This window comes from Rhinatrema bivittatum, chromosome 1 (genome assembly GCF_901001135.1).
Source record: "Rhinatrema bivittatum chromosome 1, aRhiBiv1.1, whole genome shotgun sequence".
In the NCBI taxonomy this organism is placed as follows: Eukaryota; Metazoa; Chordata; class Amphibia; order Gymnophiona; family Rhinatrematidae; genus Rhinatrema; species Rhinatrema bivittatum.
The window spans coordinates 348,865,350-348,882,873 of record NC_042615.1 but is presented as its reverse complement, the minus strand read 5'-3'; the positions used below and the strand labels follow the sequence as shown (position 1 = coordinate 348,882,873).

At 40.2% G+C, this 17,524-nt stretch overlaps 1 protein-coding gene across 7 annotated transcripts in view; it reads right to left on the bottom strand.

Annotated features, from left to right (window-relative positions):
- Nucleotides 1-17,524, bottom strand: part of HELQ (helicase, POLQ like) — a 187,628-nt gene that overhangs the window by 29,213 nt on the left and 140,891 nt on the right. For all 7 annotated transcript variants that reach the window (XR_003856394.1, XM_029599498.1, XM_029599489.1 and 4 more), the window contains 2 exons: nt 13,125-13,298; nt 5,481-5,594 (listed from right to left, as the gene is read on the bottom strand). Coding sequence is in view for 6 of the 7 variants with exons in the window: in XM_029599498.1 (XP_029455358.1) it covers nt 5,481-5,594; nt 13,125-13,298 (288 nt within the window). In the remaining variant the exon portion in view is untranslated. The remainder of the gene's footprint in view (nt 1-5,480; nt 5,595-13,124; nt 13,299-17,524) is intronic.

Genomic DNA, 17,524 nt, shown 5'->3' with positions numbered 1-17,524 from the left:
GAATGGGAAGAGCCAGGCTTAGCAAAATCTGAGGAAGACAACTCTCCCTGAGCGTCTGAGCAGCGCTGACAGGTTAGAAGCCAGGGCAGGCTGAAGCCCTAATATGATAGGCAACACAAATAGGAAGATGCTTGGGCTTCTTGCTTACCAGCGCCATCACTGCGGTAAACATGCATCGTAGCAGCTCGTGCTCAAAACAAATGTGCCCAGAAGAAAGCGTAGCAAGGCACATGCACAACCTGTGCGCCAAGTTAAATGTGTAAAACGTTTGTGCGTGTAAAAAGCAAGCCCAAAAACCGAGTGCACAATGCATGCGCAGAGCCGACACACTGCGCACACCAATGGCCTTTAGAGAGAAGCAGAACACGCCCAAGAGTGTGTGAAAATGGCCGCCGTGGCCTACCAAATGGCATGCAAGAAAAAAGCTTAAGTGCACGGCCTAGCCCACCGGGGGCCTCTCAACCTGCCAGGTTGCTCAGTTCCCCAACCCTAACGGGAGTGAGAACGAACACTGGCATGGCGTGCCGAGAACTGAGACCAGAGAACTGATTTAGGTAAAACATTTTTTCTTTTTTTGTTTTTAAACCTTACCTAAGCTCAGCGCTTACCGGCTGAGTACAGAGACAGTCTCCAGCTGCGAGGGTAGAGGGCATCTGCCGTCACCGCCGCGCTTGGCCTCCTACACCTGCTGCCTTTCAGCTAAACTAGCAACTAAATTCATTCCGGGAAACCCAGCTACTGGACCAAGGCACAATCACCTCAGAAATTCTCAACCGGGGGAGGGATCTTTAGGTACCACCTCAGGAGAGCGGGGCTTTCTTTTCCTGAATTTAGAATTTCAAATTTCTCTCTCTTTTTTTTTTTTAAATTTATTTTTTAATGCATTTAAACAAACATAGACAGCAATACCAGCTTGTCACAGATTAGGTACATATAACAAATTATTATTAGTAATACCATGGCTGTACTATATATTAAAGACCTAAAACAGAAATTTTATTTTTGCAAGCAATATTTTACTAAATATACAGCCTTATATCTAAAGCAGAAAACCCCTGTTATAAAGTATTATAGGATCCAAGAAGATATAAAATTGAGCAATTTAAGAAGCATATACATCAAAATCAATAAGTAGGTTATGTAGCGCTTATTAACATAATCCCTAGATAAGGTCTCAGTGCTTAGGTAATTTTGCATCAAGAAATTTACGCAATTCAAGCGGTTCTAAAAACACAAACCTATCATTCTGGAATTTTACTACACATTTACTGGGGTAATAAATTGTAATCTGTGCTCCGAGGTTTTTTGCCTCTTGGCACATCTGGAGAAATGTTTTCCTACGTAATTGTGTAGCCTTTGTTATATCGGGGAATGTCCATATTTTTTGTTCCAAAAACAACTTGTCTCTATTTCTAAGAGCCAATTTTAATATCTTGTCTCTATCTACTGCATGTACAAATTTCCCTCGATGTTCAATTTGTTCAGACATACTTTGTTCTAAGAAAGCTGTAATATTGTCTAACTCTTGCTGTTGTAAACCTCTTTTTTCTTGATCTTCATTCTCTGTTTTCCCTTGTATCACAAAGAAAATCTTTGCAATTGTAGGTATCTCCTCTGCTGTTAACATCAACACTTCCATTAAGTATTTCTTATACAACTCATAAGAGGATATTAATTTTACACTTGGAAAGTTGAGTATTCTTAGATTATTATATCTAGTTTGATTTTCTATAGTTTCAATTCTCCGAGCATTTGCCATTTCTCCATGTATCAGCCCTATCTGGGCCTTTTCCACTTGAGCCACTCTGTTTTCAAGGCCTTGTAATTTTTCTTTGTGAACAGTCACAATAGGATCTATCTGAGAAACACGATTCTGTGTTTCTAACAGAGTATTATTTAAACTCTCAATGGGGACTTTTAATTCCATTAGGACTGCCCATACATTTTCCAAAGTTATAGGCGTTTGTGGTTCGCTTGAGATAGCGTTTAAACTCACTGTTTCCTTCAAGCGGCGTACTTGCCTCTCACTCGGGGCCACCGCCCAGTCCTTCTGCTCCTCCGGTGTCGAAGTCTGGGGATTTCCTTCACCTCTGACTTTTATGCTCACTTCTTCTTCCCTCGGATTTCCCTCGATGGGGTTTGGAGAATCCGGCATCTCTGGTCGGTCTTTCATTCCCAAATCCGAGGTTAGAGCGAGACAAGGAGGTACAGACTTCAGGGGAGCCCCGGGGCTCAACGAGATGTTTAGGCCCTGCTGCGTCAATGTTTACTCCACATCTGCGCCGACATCTGGCACTTCTCCCGGGGTGCTTGCGCTACTTGGTGAGAAAAAACTCCCGATTGAAAGCTGTGAGGAGGTAGGAGCCAGGGTAGTCGGGGTCTCGACCCCGACCCTCCCTTTTCTCTTTGTATGCGGCATCTTTTTCAAAGAAAATCGTAACTCGGGAGCTTCCTTCTCACACAGCCTACTATTCAGGCACCATCTTGGATCCCATGTGCTCAGCCCAAATTTCTCTTTTCAAAGAGCCAAAGCAGTCCCCATAGAGAGATGCTCCTCCACAATCTGCTGGAGACGGAGAATACTGGCAGGCTGGGGTCACTGCAGGGTTATATATACTGTGACATTAGCTTGCTCTAACTCAATCTGCTGGCAGGGGAGCATAAACTCACTGATCCTGAGTCCATCTGTCTACATGCTGCCTTTAGCAGTTAGGTTTTCTCCTTTTTGTTTGAGGCAGCCTGTACCTGGGTAATCACCTATATGTGAGAATATACTATCCTGCTTGTCCTTGAAGAAAGCAGAGTTTATCTTTGACAAGTGTTCTTCGAGGACAGCAGGATGTCAGTTCTCATGACTCCCTTGGAGTTGTTTCTCCTAGTCTTAGCTTTATCATGGACTGAGGGGCTCTGCCTAGGAGACAGGAAGGTGAAATGTGGGGCCCTGCCTAAGAGGCAGAGAGCTGGATGCAGGGTCAGTAGAGCATTCTAAAAGTTTCTAGAAGTTTTGAAATCAAAGTTCCATGCCAGGCTCACCCAAGTGTGAGGACTGCCAGTTACTCAGGTCAATTCCAGTTTAGTAATTGAGGGTAACCAGTTTAAAATTTTGTCTGAAATTCGCAGCCTGGGAGTAGTCTTAGACTCTTCTTTGTCAATGAAGCCACATGTTAGTTGTGTATCAAATGTCAGATTTTATAAGCTGAAACTATTGAAACCAGTACACCCTTTTTTTGCCCAAGGGACCATTTAGGACTGTACTTCAATCGTCTTGAGTCAACTCGACTATTAAGGAACACTGCTGGTGGGTCTGCAAGACAACTTGCTGAGAACACTGCATATATTATAGAATGCTGCAGCGCAGATTTGTTTGGGTTTGCCTGAATTTGAGCATGTATCATCCGTGCTCCAGCACCTACACTGGTTACCAGTAAAATTTCAGGCAAGGGTTCGTCTAATGTCTAGGGTACTAAGTTGGTATATGGGGATAGACAGTAAATAAGAAAATGCTATCATATTATACCACAAGTAGAACTTTGTGTTCACAATCCATGGGTTTACTGAACGTGCCATCAGTGAAAGAGGGTAGGGTATCTTGAACTGAATCCGGAACTTCTTCATTTGTTGCTCCAGCACAATGGAATAATTTGCCAGTTGAGTTGAGAGGAATGCAGAAGGTGAAACACTTCAGGAAGGGAGTAAAAAACTTTTCAAGTAGTACATGGTATTAATGAGATGTGTCAATTTTATGTAATGTCTATGCAATATAGGTGTTATTTGTTATATATTTGTTGATACTTATGTATTATGTATGTACTTATGTGTTCCACCCTGGACAAATTTTAAATTTGAAAGTTGCGGAATAATTATTTTCAAATAAATAAAAATCCTGCTTGCTCTTGGAGAATTCCAGTGACAATAGCAGGAAAGAACCCTGGTCTAATAACTGGAAACCTCCTGGTTCACTGGCTGTGCTTAAATGAGTGTGGGAGTACAAGAATTTCACCTCAGGAGCCGCCTATCCAAATTTCTATCTTCTTTACCTGGCCTAATCAGGCCTTGGCTCACAGCATGGGATGTTTGCCTGCCATCTGCTGGAGACAGAAAATATTGGCAGGCTGAGGTCAGCATGGGAACCTATATAGTGTGATGTTAATAAGCCTGTTAGTCTGTCTCCATCTGCTGGTTAGGAGCCATAAACCCATGTGTCTGGACTGGTCTGGCCGGCTGAAGATGCCTCGTTCTTTTCCTTTTTTTTTTTTTTTTTTTTTTTTTTTTTTTAACAACTTTAGCTTCATGAGCTGCTGACATTTCAAATTCAAGCCAGAGGTGGGGAAGGGGCAGGAAGAAGGGAAGAGAAGTCAAATTAAAAATAAAAAAGTGTGACAAAAAATAACCATGGGTCATGAAGGGAGAGCACATCCCCCACAACCCTCAAATACCTTTGCTCAGCCAGGGAGATAAGCTGGAACCTGCTTAAGCAGGGAGCCCAGAGAATGCCAGTTTAACTAGTGCAATTAGTACAGTTGCCCCAGGAAACCTGAGCCTCATTCCTCCATGAGAAGAGTCCTAGGAACAAGGACGAATCTTCTCTACCAAGGGTAGGCAAAAATAAACCAGACCCTGAGAGTAAGTATCCTGCGGTACTAGACCAAAACATGTCCACCACCTGCTGGAGACAGAGAATACCAGCAAGTGACTATGCCATACCACTACTAATAGGAATGACTATGTTACTGGAAAAGTTGTTTATGGTCATCTGCTAGCAGGGTAGAATAAACTCATGTGTCTGCAGGATGATCAGGAATTGATTCTTGGTTTCATTTCTATCCAAATAATTGAGGAAATACTGTACGAGTTCAATTTCTCCTAGATATCCATAATATTTCTGATCTTTGGAGTCTAAGCTTAACATAGCAGTTCCTTCTAGGCAGGTTAGCAAAATGCTAACAGCAATGCTGAAGCCTAAACTTTCCCTACTGAAACACAAAGCTGAAGATAATTCAGCATAAATGCGATATGGCCTGCTCTGGAACTGACCAATCTTGAGGACATCCACAACATTATTGGTTAATAAGATCAATATTCCCCACTTTCTAAACTACTCAGCAAGGCACAAGTTGCCAGGAGCTACACGTGACTATGTATAGACCTCAAGGGTTAAAATTATGAAGTGTATTGAGATTTTGCTTGGATAGTAGATGCTACATAACAATTTTTATTATTAAGATATATCAATTTCCATAGAAATTAATAGTGGCAAGAAATGTCTCAGTTACTGCTGTCCACATCATTCTGGTTAAGTTTTATAATTTATTCCCCAAAGTTAATTATGGTATGATAAGGAACTAAACTTGGGCTGATACCTGAAGTAAACAGACCAGTAACATGCTAACCTGTGGAATATGATGGAACATTGACCAATGATCACGGATTGAGTCCTTAATTGAGATTGCCCTATAATACACTACATTATGGGTACCAACCTCCAAAATGCCAGCAACTTCCATCAGTGGGATGAGTTCTGGTTTTACACAATAAGTTAATCTCTTTGTAACTTCTATTAATAAGGGTTTATAGGCCCAGAATTCATCCAGCTCCTGCAAGTGAAGTAAAGATGTGATGAAAAAAAGTTCATATTAATTTATAAATAAAGATCACATTTTGGCAGAAAGCAACTATGTACTGAACTTTACTACATACACATTCATAGGTCCAAGGGATTTAATGAGTTTTACAATAGTTTTTAAACCATAAAAATGTACTCTTTTTTTTAAAGTATCTAAGGAAATCATATATACATATTTTTTAAGCAAAAGGGTTTTCTAGTGGTCCTAAAATTATGTAAGTACATGGCCACATATACATTTTATCTATCTGGAAAAAAGGTAGAATTACCACTTATTTTTGAAAGGCTTCTAGACCTGCTTAGCACTATACAGATACATATAGAAAACAGTCCCTGTTTCATAGAATTTACAGTTTAGTCAAGATACACATACATGAGTCCGTGGGAAGTGAATTTATTGCAGAGATGTGGTTAGAATTTAAATCAGCCTCAAAAAGGTGATATTTTAGACTGGATTTGAATATGGGCAGAGAGGGAGCATGACACAATCAGCAAGTCTATTCCATACATAGATTTCAGCTAGGTGGAAAGCACACAGTAGAGAGCTGGCAGTGGGGGAGGAAGACGGACAAGAGCAACTTGCCTGATGAACAAGTTCAAGAGGAAGGGAAGAAGGAGAGAAAAGATAATAGTTAAATGAGGAACTGCAGAGCGAATGCATTTCTAAGCAAGAGAAACTTGAATTGTATGCAGAATCTGATGGGGAGCTAATATACAATGATCCACTATAAGGGGGCTTATCAAATATAATACTGCAGGGTAAAGAACTGCCAGCCATCTCTGAAGCCCTCATCCTGTCCTTTTTTGGGAAAAATAACCTATAGGATAGTACCACATTCTGCAGTTTTCTTTTTTTTAATTCAAAGTTTATTGAAGATCATAACTAGGAGCTGAAACACAGAAATATCATGAAACAACAAGGTTATGAACGTTTTGACAAAAGCCCTTACCCCACCTCTAACAAGCCTTCTCCCCACCCATCCCCTATCCCATAATCATGCACAACATAAAAAAAATGTGTAGGGATCTTATTTTTCAGGTTTTATTTTATTTTGCCTGGGAATTTCCATGTTAGAATAAAAAGGGAATCAGTGGAAATGTGACTTTTCCCACTGATTTTTCTCCTGCGTTATGTCATTTTTTCCACTGTCATCTTTTATTATAACATTGAAATTTCCAGGAAAAACAGAATAACTGGAAATGAAGGTCCCTGAACTTGTATTGTAAGACAACATCTCAAGTAGTTGCTAAGCTGAGGGTTGCAGCAGAGCATTTTCTTAATAAGCAACTCAGACTCCACCGTGGAAAGCAGATGACTTGAAGACTATGTTCTGCAACACTGACTGTCCAGAACTACTGTCAGTCCTTGAAAGGTTGTCCAAACAGTAGTGCAAAATGAGTGTGTATACCAATGACAGCTTTGCAGATATCTTCCTTCGAATGTGCAATGGAAAAAGCCATAGCTCTCACTTGGTGAGCCCTTATTGGAATAGTGAGGTCAAGTCCCGCTGCAGTGTAACAGTGCTGAATGTAGGATGTTATCCAATTGGATACAGTGCACTTGGTCACAAGTGTACCCAGTCTATTAGGATCATAGGAGAGAAAAAACTGAGAAGCTCGCCGATGACACAGCAGGAAGGGCGGATTGGAACATGAGTGTATGCAACCTTGAGGTCCAGGGAGCACATCCACTCCCCCTGCAGGATAAAGGGGAGAATCATTTATAGAGAGCTCATCTTGAATTTCTCCCAGTGCAGAAATGTGTTTAAGCGCTGCAAGTTGAGCATTAGCTTCTAGGGGAGAAAAAAGTAACAGAAGTAAAACCCCTGGCCTAGTTGCGATGCTGAAACCAATTCTATCAACTGTTGCTGAAGCAGGGCCTGAATCTCGATTTGGAGATGAGGTAATAGAGTGGTCTGGAAGGCAGAAACCCCCCTGTGGAATGGATGGGAGCTGGAAGAAATGCAATCAGAAGCCATACCCAGTTATCTTTGGTTATTTGATGCCATGATGGCAGAAAAGACAGGATCCTGCCCCCCCCCCCGGTTGGGGGGCTGGGTTTTGCGCTCACTTAGGCTGGGCCTGCTCAGCAGATTTAGGTTGACATCTCCTCTGAATTGCGAGGGGATCCACTTCTTGACTATGTTAGTTTAGAAGACTCAGGAGATGGTGGTGGTTTTCAGGAGATGATGGTGGTTTCACCAGAAGAACTGGGGGAAAGATAGGGTTTTCTGCTATCCCTGAGGGAGATGACTCTGCTGCAACTGAAGGCAATCCTGAAAGTCGCATTTTGGACCAGGAATCAGCAGCCCGGTGTCACAGCCATAGTAATCTTCTAGCATCCACTGCCAGAACTAAAAGTTGTGAAGATACTTATGATATCATAAAGATCATTAGAATTATAAGCTGCTGCATATTCAAGTTATGTAAGAACATGCCATACTGGGTCTGACCAAGGGTCCATCAAGCCCAGCATCCTGTTTCAAACAGTGGCCAATCCAGGCCATAAGATCCTGGCAAGTACCCAAAAACTAAGTCTATTCCATGTTACTGTTGCTAGTAATAGCGGTGGTTATTATCTAAGTCAACTTAATTAATAGCAGGTAAAGGACTTCTCCTCCAAGAACTTATCCAATCCTTTTTTAAACACAGCTATACTAACTGCACTAACCACAAGTTCTAGCAACAAATTCCAGAGTTTAATTGTGCGTTGAGTGAAAAAGAACTTTCTCCGATTAGTTTTAAATGTGCCACATGCTAACTTCATGGAGTGCCCCCTAGTCTTTCTATTATCCGAAAGAGTAAAAAACCAATTCACATCTACCAGTTCTAGACCTCTCATGATTTTAAACACCTCTATCATATCCCCCCTCAGCCGTCTCTTCTCCAAGCTGAAAAGTCCTAACCTCTTTAGTCTTTCCTCATAGGGGAGCTGTTCCATTCCCTTTATCATCACCTTCAATAAGTTGCTTAGCCATCTTAGTAGGGGCTCTAGATACTTTACTGGTACAAATCGCTATCTGAATAGCTAAAGCATTTGATGAGAACACATGCTTTAGTAAAAGTACTATCTTTCCATCTTGAGGATCCTTAAGTATGGTGCTCCCTTCCACAGGAATGGTTGTTTTTCTGGTCACTATTGCGAGAATAGTATCAACTTTGGTATTTGCATTAATGATTCCTATACTTTAAATATAGACTATGTAGCTTTGAATACATTTTTCTAAAACTGTATTCTGGTGAGTTTCAATTCTAATAAAATCATATTCTCCAGTTCTGAAAGAACTTTATATATATGCTTTATATATATATATATATATATCCTTTATTATGGGATCATAATCTGGGGTCTCCTCCTTGTTATATTCTGTAAGTCTTAGAGATGCATTTACTTGAGTTATTAACTATATAATCTCTTCTTTGTGAAATGAATTATGGAGTCTTCTTCCTCAGAATACATTTCCCCTTCCTCCAGGGAATCATAACTACTTCCTGCATATTCAACTTCCAAATTTGTTTGGAATTTCTTTTGGCTGTGGAGAATTTTTTTCTAATGTTTCTTGGAGAAGCCTTGTTCTTTTAGAAAGTTTGCCATTAAATGATGCTCTTAGATCCTGAAGCCTTAAGTGACATATAACCTGAGGTGTCTGTTTCCTTATTTTTATTTAGTGCACAGTAGGCCTCAATGCAGGAAACCAACTCAAGAGAATAATCTCCGGAGCTAGGTAGGGCTGTAAATAATTGAGTTATTTTGATTATTACCTTTGGGGATTAAGATCAGAGGGCCCTGCTCTTTGGATAAATATGGCTGAGCAGAGCTGGCACTTGCTCGAGACAATTCCAAGATGGCCACCATTCGAATATCAATAGGTAAAACTGCTGATTCCAACAATTCTGGGTATGCATCTAAAACAATTATCCATTTTGAGCGAGAGCCAGCCTCTAATGACTATTCTGAGAGAATCTTCTTTCTTTCTTTTTTTGTACTCTCTATTTTCTCCCTATATAGGCAGCCTGTGCAAGCTTTGCTTTCTGCCATTTGAGTCTTTTTGCTGCCACAGAACGGGGCTTCATTCTGCCATTTAATATAGCACTCTAGGCCGAAATAAAACCAGGTATAGTTTTAATTAAGTAAAAATTGCTGAAGGACTCTCCCTTGAGAGTTTAAAAAATTTGCCTTACCTTAAAGAACTCTGAAAAATTACTCTTCCCTTCAGCAGTCTTTTTTTTTTTTTTTGTTTCAATCAGATAAAGAAAAGTTTACTTTGAAATAAGGATAAATATATCAAACCTGGAGAGGATCCTTTTTTCGCAGTCTTAAATTAGGCTATGCTGCAATGAACCATGAAAAGCACCGCCCAACAATGGAGGGGGTAGAGGTGGGGAGAAGGGACGACTGCAGTCAAAGTAAAATTAAGAGAGGTTCTGTAGTAATATTAAGCTAAAATAAGAACGTAGCTTGGGGAAATCTGAGTTAGGAAACGCCCACAGATATCTTCACATCTATAGTGTCATAATATTGTACTTTTGATGTTCATTGTTGGAATCTGGGGTGAAGGGTGACTGCTGAAGTTGGGGTTGCACCAGAAAATTTGCTGCAGCCAAGTGCCCTAGAGCACAGTACACTCTTCTATATCACTTTCGGGCCGATACAGTAAAATCGCGGGAGAGCAGTCGAGCGCCCGCTCTCCCGGTGCACGCACAGGCCACTCTCCTGTGCGTGTGATACCGTATTTTAATTTATTAAAATTAGGGCCGGCGGTAAAAAGAGGCGGCTGTCAATGGGTTTGACAGCCGACGCTCAATTTTGCCGGCATCGTTTCTCGAGCCCACTGACAGCCACGGGTTCGGAAACCGGATGCCGGCAAAATTGGAGCGTCCGGTTTTCGACCCGCGAGCCTATTTCAAAATGTTTTTTTCTATTTTTTTTTAATTTTCGGGACCTCCGACTTAATATCGCCACTTTCCCAGTGCCCGGAGAAATTAGCGCCTACCTTTGGGTAGGCGCTAATTTCTGAAAGCAAAATGTGCAGCTTGGCTGAAATTATTATAGCATTTTCTTTAATTTATAAGTATTTAATGATAGCAAATTTAAGAGAAATTCAATTTAAAATTATACATAGAAGTTATATTTCTAGAACAACAGGTTATATGAGATTGTGGAATAATAATTTATGTTTAAAATGTAAAATACAAAATGATACATTTTGTCATATGTTTACAGAATGTCATAAATTAAAAATATATTGGAGTAAAGTACAATGTTTTTTAGAAAAAAATGTTAAATACCAATATTGAATGGTCAGGTAAATTATTGTATTTACACTTATGTGAACACATGAATATGATGTCCAATGGAGAAAAAAATGTTTATGTTTATCACTTTTATTGGCTAAAATAAATATATTAATGTCTTGGAAAGAAGAAGTGCCATTATATGAAACATGGATAAAATTATTACACCATACTGCATTATATGAAATTCAAAGAAGAAAAGATATTCAAAATCCTCATCAAAAAATAAAACTTAAAAAATATTTCCAATTATGGAAAAATGTTTTGTTATGTATTACTTAAATATATTTAAAGGAGAATGTTTATAATAATTAATATATTGTTTAGAATAGAAAAATATATTGATGTTATTTATTTAGAACCAATTTTTTATTATAAACATAAGGAAAAGTATTTAAGGAAAGTAGTTGGGAGGATTTAGTAATAAAGGGGGGAAATAGTTGGGTGGAATTAGTAATAAAAGGGGAATAATAGTTGGGAGAATTAATAATTGAGAAAGAATTACAAATTATATTTTAATTGTAAATGTTTAAATAAAATTGTTATTGTTTAATTGAATTTATATTTGTATATTATGAAAATTTCAATAAAAATATTAATTAGAAAAAATAAATACAGCCAAACATACAATTTAAAAAAACTTGCATAAATTGGTTCTAATATTTCCCAATCTTTAAAATATTTCAAAACAATAGAAACATCAAATTACACCTAGTAATTAAAACTAATAAGGATTAAAAAATCTCCTGCTCTCCATACCTTACTGAATAAGGGGTAAAGCTAGCACGTCCAAAACGCGCGTTCAAATACCGGCTAACAGTGCGTACCGTCGCACTGTACTGTATCGGCCTGAATGGAAGGCACATGCTCTTCAAATCCCCACCCACACAGCCTGTTACTCTTACACAGACAACTCAGCCCAGGGACACACAAGCACCCAATCTGAAATTTTTCAACTGTAGCTGTATGTATGGGTGCGCATGTCTGCATACATAATCCACTCTTCCTTGCTTGCTTTCTAAAAACTGAATTAATTTGCATTAGGATGTATTTCTGTAACTGCTTCAGTTTTGCTCTGGGCAAAACTACTAACAGACAGACCGATACAGTACAGTGCGCTCCAGCGGAGCGCACTGTTAACCCATGATTGGATGCACGTTTTTGACGCGCTAGCTTTACCCTTTATTCAGTAAGGGGTAATAGCACGTTGAAAATGCGTGTCCAACCCCTCTGAACCTTGGGCTCTCTTCCCCACCTTGGGCTTTCCATTACCACCATTCCATTCTCAAGTCTTCCTCCTATATTCATGTCTCTTATTTTTTTCATTTTCCTCCTATCCAACCCTCTACTGTGTCTGTCCCATTGTGTCTGTCTCTTTCAGTTTTTCCTTCCTTCTCCTTGAATTTTCTGCATTCCCCTCCCCAACTCTGCAACTTTGGTTATTCCCTGAGCCTGCCCCAAGAGATATAGGCACCACTTTACTATTTAACTGTGCCCTCCCTCCTCCTGCCCTCATCTCTTTCTTGTATATTCATGTTTAACTCCCCTGCTATTGTTAAACACTCACATAATCAGCAATGATAATGAATTGTGATATTGCTACTTTGCTCCTGGTCCTCCAGTATATGGCGGAGCTTTAACAAGTTTTTTCCCCTAAGCCAAGCCATAGGAGCAGCCCCAAATGAGCTTTTGTGTATCACAAGACCATACAGGAACAACTATCCCTATTAAATATGTAATGTTTAGTACTGTTAACAGAATCTGCTCTGATGGTACATTTTGCAGAGAGAAAATATGTTAAAGAAAATCTAGAAAAAAGGTCATTTTCGTGGCATAAACTGGAGGGAAAACAGTTCTCCAGAAATGAAAAAAAGCATGTCTTCCCAAAAGTCAGCATTTTTTGCCCTTATATTTGCATTTTCCTAGAGGCTCCAGCATTTAAGATACCTTGTAATCCATGAGTCAGGAGTAAAATCAGAATATCTCCAGCAAAAATTCTAAACATTTCAAGCATAGCTCTAGAAGCTCATGTGAATGCCTTTCAGATGACAACAACTTTCAGATTCTACAAACTTGGGAAGGATTGGAAAACACTAGCTAGAGATTAAAAAAAAATAAAAAAATCTTTGCGTCTCTAGGCCTATCTACTTCCTTTACGATATTCATTTAATTGTGAGCAGTTTAGATGTATTGTAATTCATCCTACCTCACAGAAGTGCAGCACACAGGATGAAAAAGAGGCTGCAGAGGTGAGCAGGTTCTGTACATATCCTCGGGATAAAATAAATTTCTCTGATACATTCCATATATTAGTGTCTTGTAGTAGGGCGTAAAGAACAAAGGCAAGATACAGTCTGCTAACAATTCCACTGTCGACACCCTAGAAACACAGCAAACATTTGAATCATTACAACAAAGCAATGGAGAAAATATTGCCATACTAATTGTATGCACTATGGGCGAGTTGTATTTGAAGGGTTTCTTCCATTTTATGCTTATGGAAAACAAATATTAATTTCATTTAGTCCAAAACCTTATGTTGCGATATTATGTTATGATTAGATTATGCTATAAATGCTAGCATCTTAACACTACTTCTCAGAGTCTGAGGAAAGAAGAGGTTTTATTATTCCAAAATACTGTTTCCATTTGTCTAAAGAAACAAATTCAATCACTATTTTCAAATGATTATTTCCTATCATAGCAGGGTTTTTTGCTTGATAATAAATGCCACATAAAGAACACTTTCAGAAAATAGAATAAAGCATAACTGCTTGCACCTTTAACAGGTGTTCTCCATAAACAGTAAGACAAACCAACCACTCGAAAGGGTGATGTCACCTAACAATACAGAGACAGAACATACGAGGTTTTCTGAGCACGTGCAGGTGGGCCCGCATAGCTGCTGCTGTGTCTTGCTGTCTACAAAGAACACCTGTTACAGATAAGCTCTCTCTGTGGGCCAGCCATGTAAGTGGGAACTATCAAGCTGAGAGTTGTATGAAAAGCAAATTTGCTTACCGTAAACTGGGCTCTCCATAGTCAGCAGGATGAACTAGCCATATGATGTGGGTGACATCTGATGGTGCCGAACGGATCCATCTCTCTAGTTCAGTAAAGTTTTACTACTGTGGAAGGCAGATCCCACACATGTGCTGCTTCATGAGCTCCTCAGTTGTTTGTAGAACTTAGCTTTAAGCTATGTAGTCAACTCTCCAAGGAGGCAGGCAGGTATTAAGCAATTCTGTCATCTATAGAGAAACCCATTTAAGGTAAACAAGCTTGCTTTCTCAAGCAACAGAGCTGAATCAGCATGGGGAGTCCCATGCTGATTGTTGCATGGCAGAGCACTCACCGAATAAGCAACCTAGACCCCTATAGTGAACAGGCTGTGAAAAGCTGCTTGCCAAAAACGGTCACTTCTGGAGGGATTGTCCAGACAGCAGTGGGAAGTGAATGTGTGAAATGACAACCAAGTTGCAACTTTGCAAATGTCTTCAATTGAAATGGCTCTTAGGTGAGCCACGAAGGTAGCCATGGATCTTACTTGATAACCTTGACAATCTGTGATCTGAAGGCCAGCCAGAACATAGCAATGTGCAATACAGCCTGTTAGCCAGGTGCACAACATGTGTTTGGCAACAACTACTCCCAATCTGTTAGGACAGTCTAAGATGAAAAGTTGAGAAGTCCAACCATGTGGGTAAGCTCTTTTCAGATAAAAGACTTAGGCTCTACAGTCCAGTGAATGGAGGGCCTTCTCTTCTTTATGTGCATGAGGTCTTGGAAAGAACGTAGAAAAAACAATGGCTTGATTCAAATGAAATGCAAAAACCACTTTAGGCAAAAACTTCGGAAGAGCGCGGAGCACCATTGTATTGTGTAAAAACTATAGGCATGGAAAATAAACCAATGGCTGTAACTCACTGACTCTTTTAGCTGAAGTGATAGAGACTAGGAATACCACTTTCCATGTAAGAAACTTTAAGGAAGTGGATTCCAACTCATAGTAAGGTTTCATCAGTTATGCCAAGATGACATGTCACTGGTGGCTTCGCAACTGGAGGTCTCATATGCCACAAACTCTTCGTAAACCGCAATCTCAGAGAATGATTAGCGATAGACTTTCCATCCACTTGAGGGTAATAAGCAGCAATGGTATGCAGAAGTACTTTGACAGATGACATACTAGGGTCTGAAGAGAAGAGCGAGAGCAAGTACTGAAGCAGATCTTTTGGAGCACGGGGCAAACCGGTTTAGGGAACCTGCCTGACACCAAGATGAAAAACACTTCCATTAAAATTGTATATGCTTCTAGTAGTTAGCTTCCTGGCCAACACCACAATTTCCTAATCTCTTTAGACAGTGAAAATGAAGAGATTATCCAGTGCTCAAAATCCATGCCATCAAGTGGAAGCAGGGGCGGATTCCGGGTAAAGATCGCCCCGGGGATTTTCCCCCCAAACCGGCCCAGAAAATACCCCGTGGTCTGCCAAGCGTGGCTCTGTTGCAGCTGCGATGCCCCAATAGGCCGCGATGCCCCGATAGGCCAATCCGCCCCTGAGGGGAAGGAGGATAGACTCGTCTCTACAGATGACTCACCTCTTGAGGGACTAGAGGATGGACACATAGCCTGCTTGATGACATAAAAGAACCACACTTGCCTGGACCAAGAAGGATAAAATATGCCCAGTTTTTGAGTACCTTCTGTATTATCCTTGCCACCAGTGGAAGTGTAGGAAAGATACAGATCTGCATCCCACTTGAGCAGAAAAGCATTTGGACTGGAGCTAAACTTGCTTTGAAGAATGGAGCAAAATTTGTTGATTTTCCTATTAACACAAACAAGTAGACTGATGGGCAATCCCACAGAGGGGGAAAATAGGGGCAGAATGGATTCAGACCGCAACCAACACGGGCCCAGACTTTTACAGTCTGGGGGTACTGATATGCAGACATAAGGGAAAAAGCAAAGGACTGCTTCTACGGCCAAGTCCAAAAGCAAAGCAAGTCAGCATTACCATAAATTTTCTGGAAGGCTCCTCACCCAATAAAAATATTGCTAGAGGTAATTTTTTTATGGGTTTGAGAGTTGCTTGGTTTTTGATTGTAAATATTTCTTCCCTTATCATAAGGATTGGGGGTAACTGCATGAACTACCTTTAAGAGAAATCTGGGATGACCTACACAGCACGGTAGATATTACCATGAGAAGCTTGCTCAGTAGACTGGACCATTTGGTCCTTTTCTGCCGTCATTACTATGTTACTATTTGTTTGTCTGCTGTGCCCTGGTCCAGGGACTACAGATGGGTGTGAAAAATCTTGCTGAAGTGATCCATCAATATGATGAAGATTCCAGGGAAGGTTAGTTGTTTGAAAAAAAAATCTGTGACTGAAGGCCCATTCCCAAATTTTCAGAGATTCCTGGCAGAGGGTACAAGATCCCGTGCCCCCTTGATTTTTGTGATGCAGAACATTGCCATTTGGTTGTCAATTTGAATCAGAATTCTCTTTCCATGAAGGAAAGGCAAGAAAACTCTCAACACATGTTGAACGGCTCGTAGCTCTAAGAGGCTGATCTAGAACAGGTGTTCTGTTGCCGACCAAATCCCCTGAGTTCGGAAGGAGCCTGTGTATGCACCCCACTCCCTGATGGATGTGTCAGGAAGCAGTGTTACCTGAAGACGTAAAACTCGAAGAAGGGTACTTATCTCTAGGACCTTTGGATCTAGCCATCAATGGAAGGATGTTTCCATCTCTGTGGTTACTCTTATTGCATGTGACAAAGGCTGAAACAGTTGATTCCACCGAGAGTGTATCCCCATTGGACCACATACACTACTACTGCCATATGTAAGAGGATAATCAGGATTTGGCCAGGATGTGATCTTGTTTCAGGAAGTTCTGGATCAGTGTCTGAAGACAAAAGGCCCAATCTGATGGAAGAAATGCTCTCTCTTCCAAGAAATCTATCCTTTTGTATTAGCGTGTTATTTTCTGTCTTTTCTGAGAGAAAAATACTGTCATTTAGTTATGATTTATTGCATATACTTTTGTGTCACTAAGAAACAGTTTTGCTTCATGCTTACAAGGTCAGCATGCACACAGGCAGGCACCCTCCCTACTTCCCTTTCACACATTCCCCCATGGCCCTCCTTTGCCCATAGTTCTCCCCCTTCACACAGTTCTCCCTTCTTTATCCACAGATTCCCTCATAGCCCTCCCTTTCTTGAGTCTGTAAGTTTCAAAGTTACAAACTAGTACTGAGCGCTGAAACATCTGGTAACTATCCAAGGGCAGAATGTATCAGGCTTCAAACCAGTGAAACCTACCAAAAACCAAAACCTCAGTTCCCCGTCTTAAAATATTAATAACCACTTCTAGGGAACTCTTTGATGTGTGGTAATGTGCGGTAGCCATATATATGTAATAACCACCATGTGATTATACCTTTTTATGGCTGCTGTCTTTATTCTCAAGCCAAATTTTTCTGTATTGTTTATATTTTTCTCCAACACCTTTATTTATTCTTATTCATTTTAGTTTCTAATTCTTGATTTTCACTCTCCCTGGCGGTCAACCCAACTCCCTTATGACGTATGCG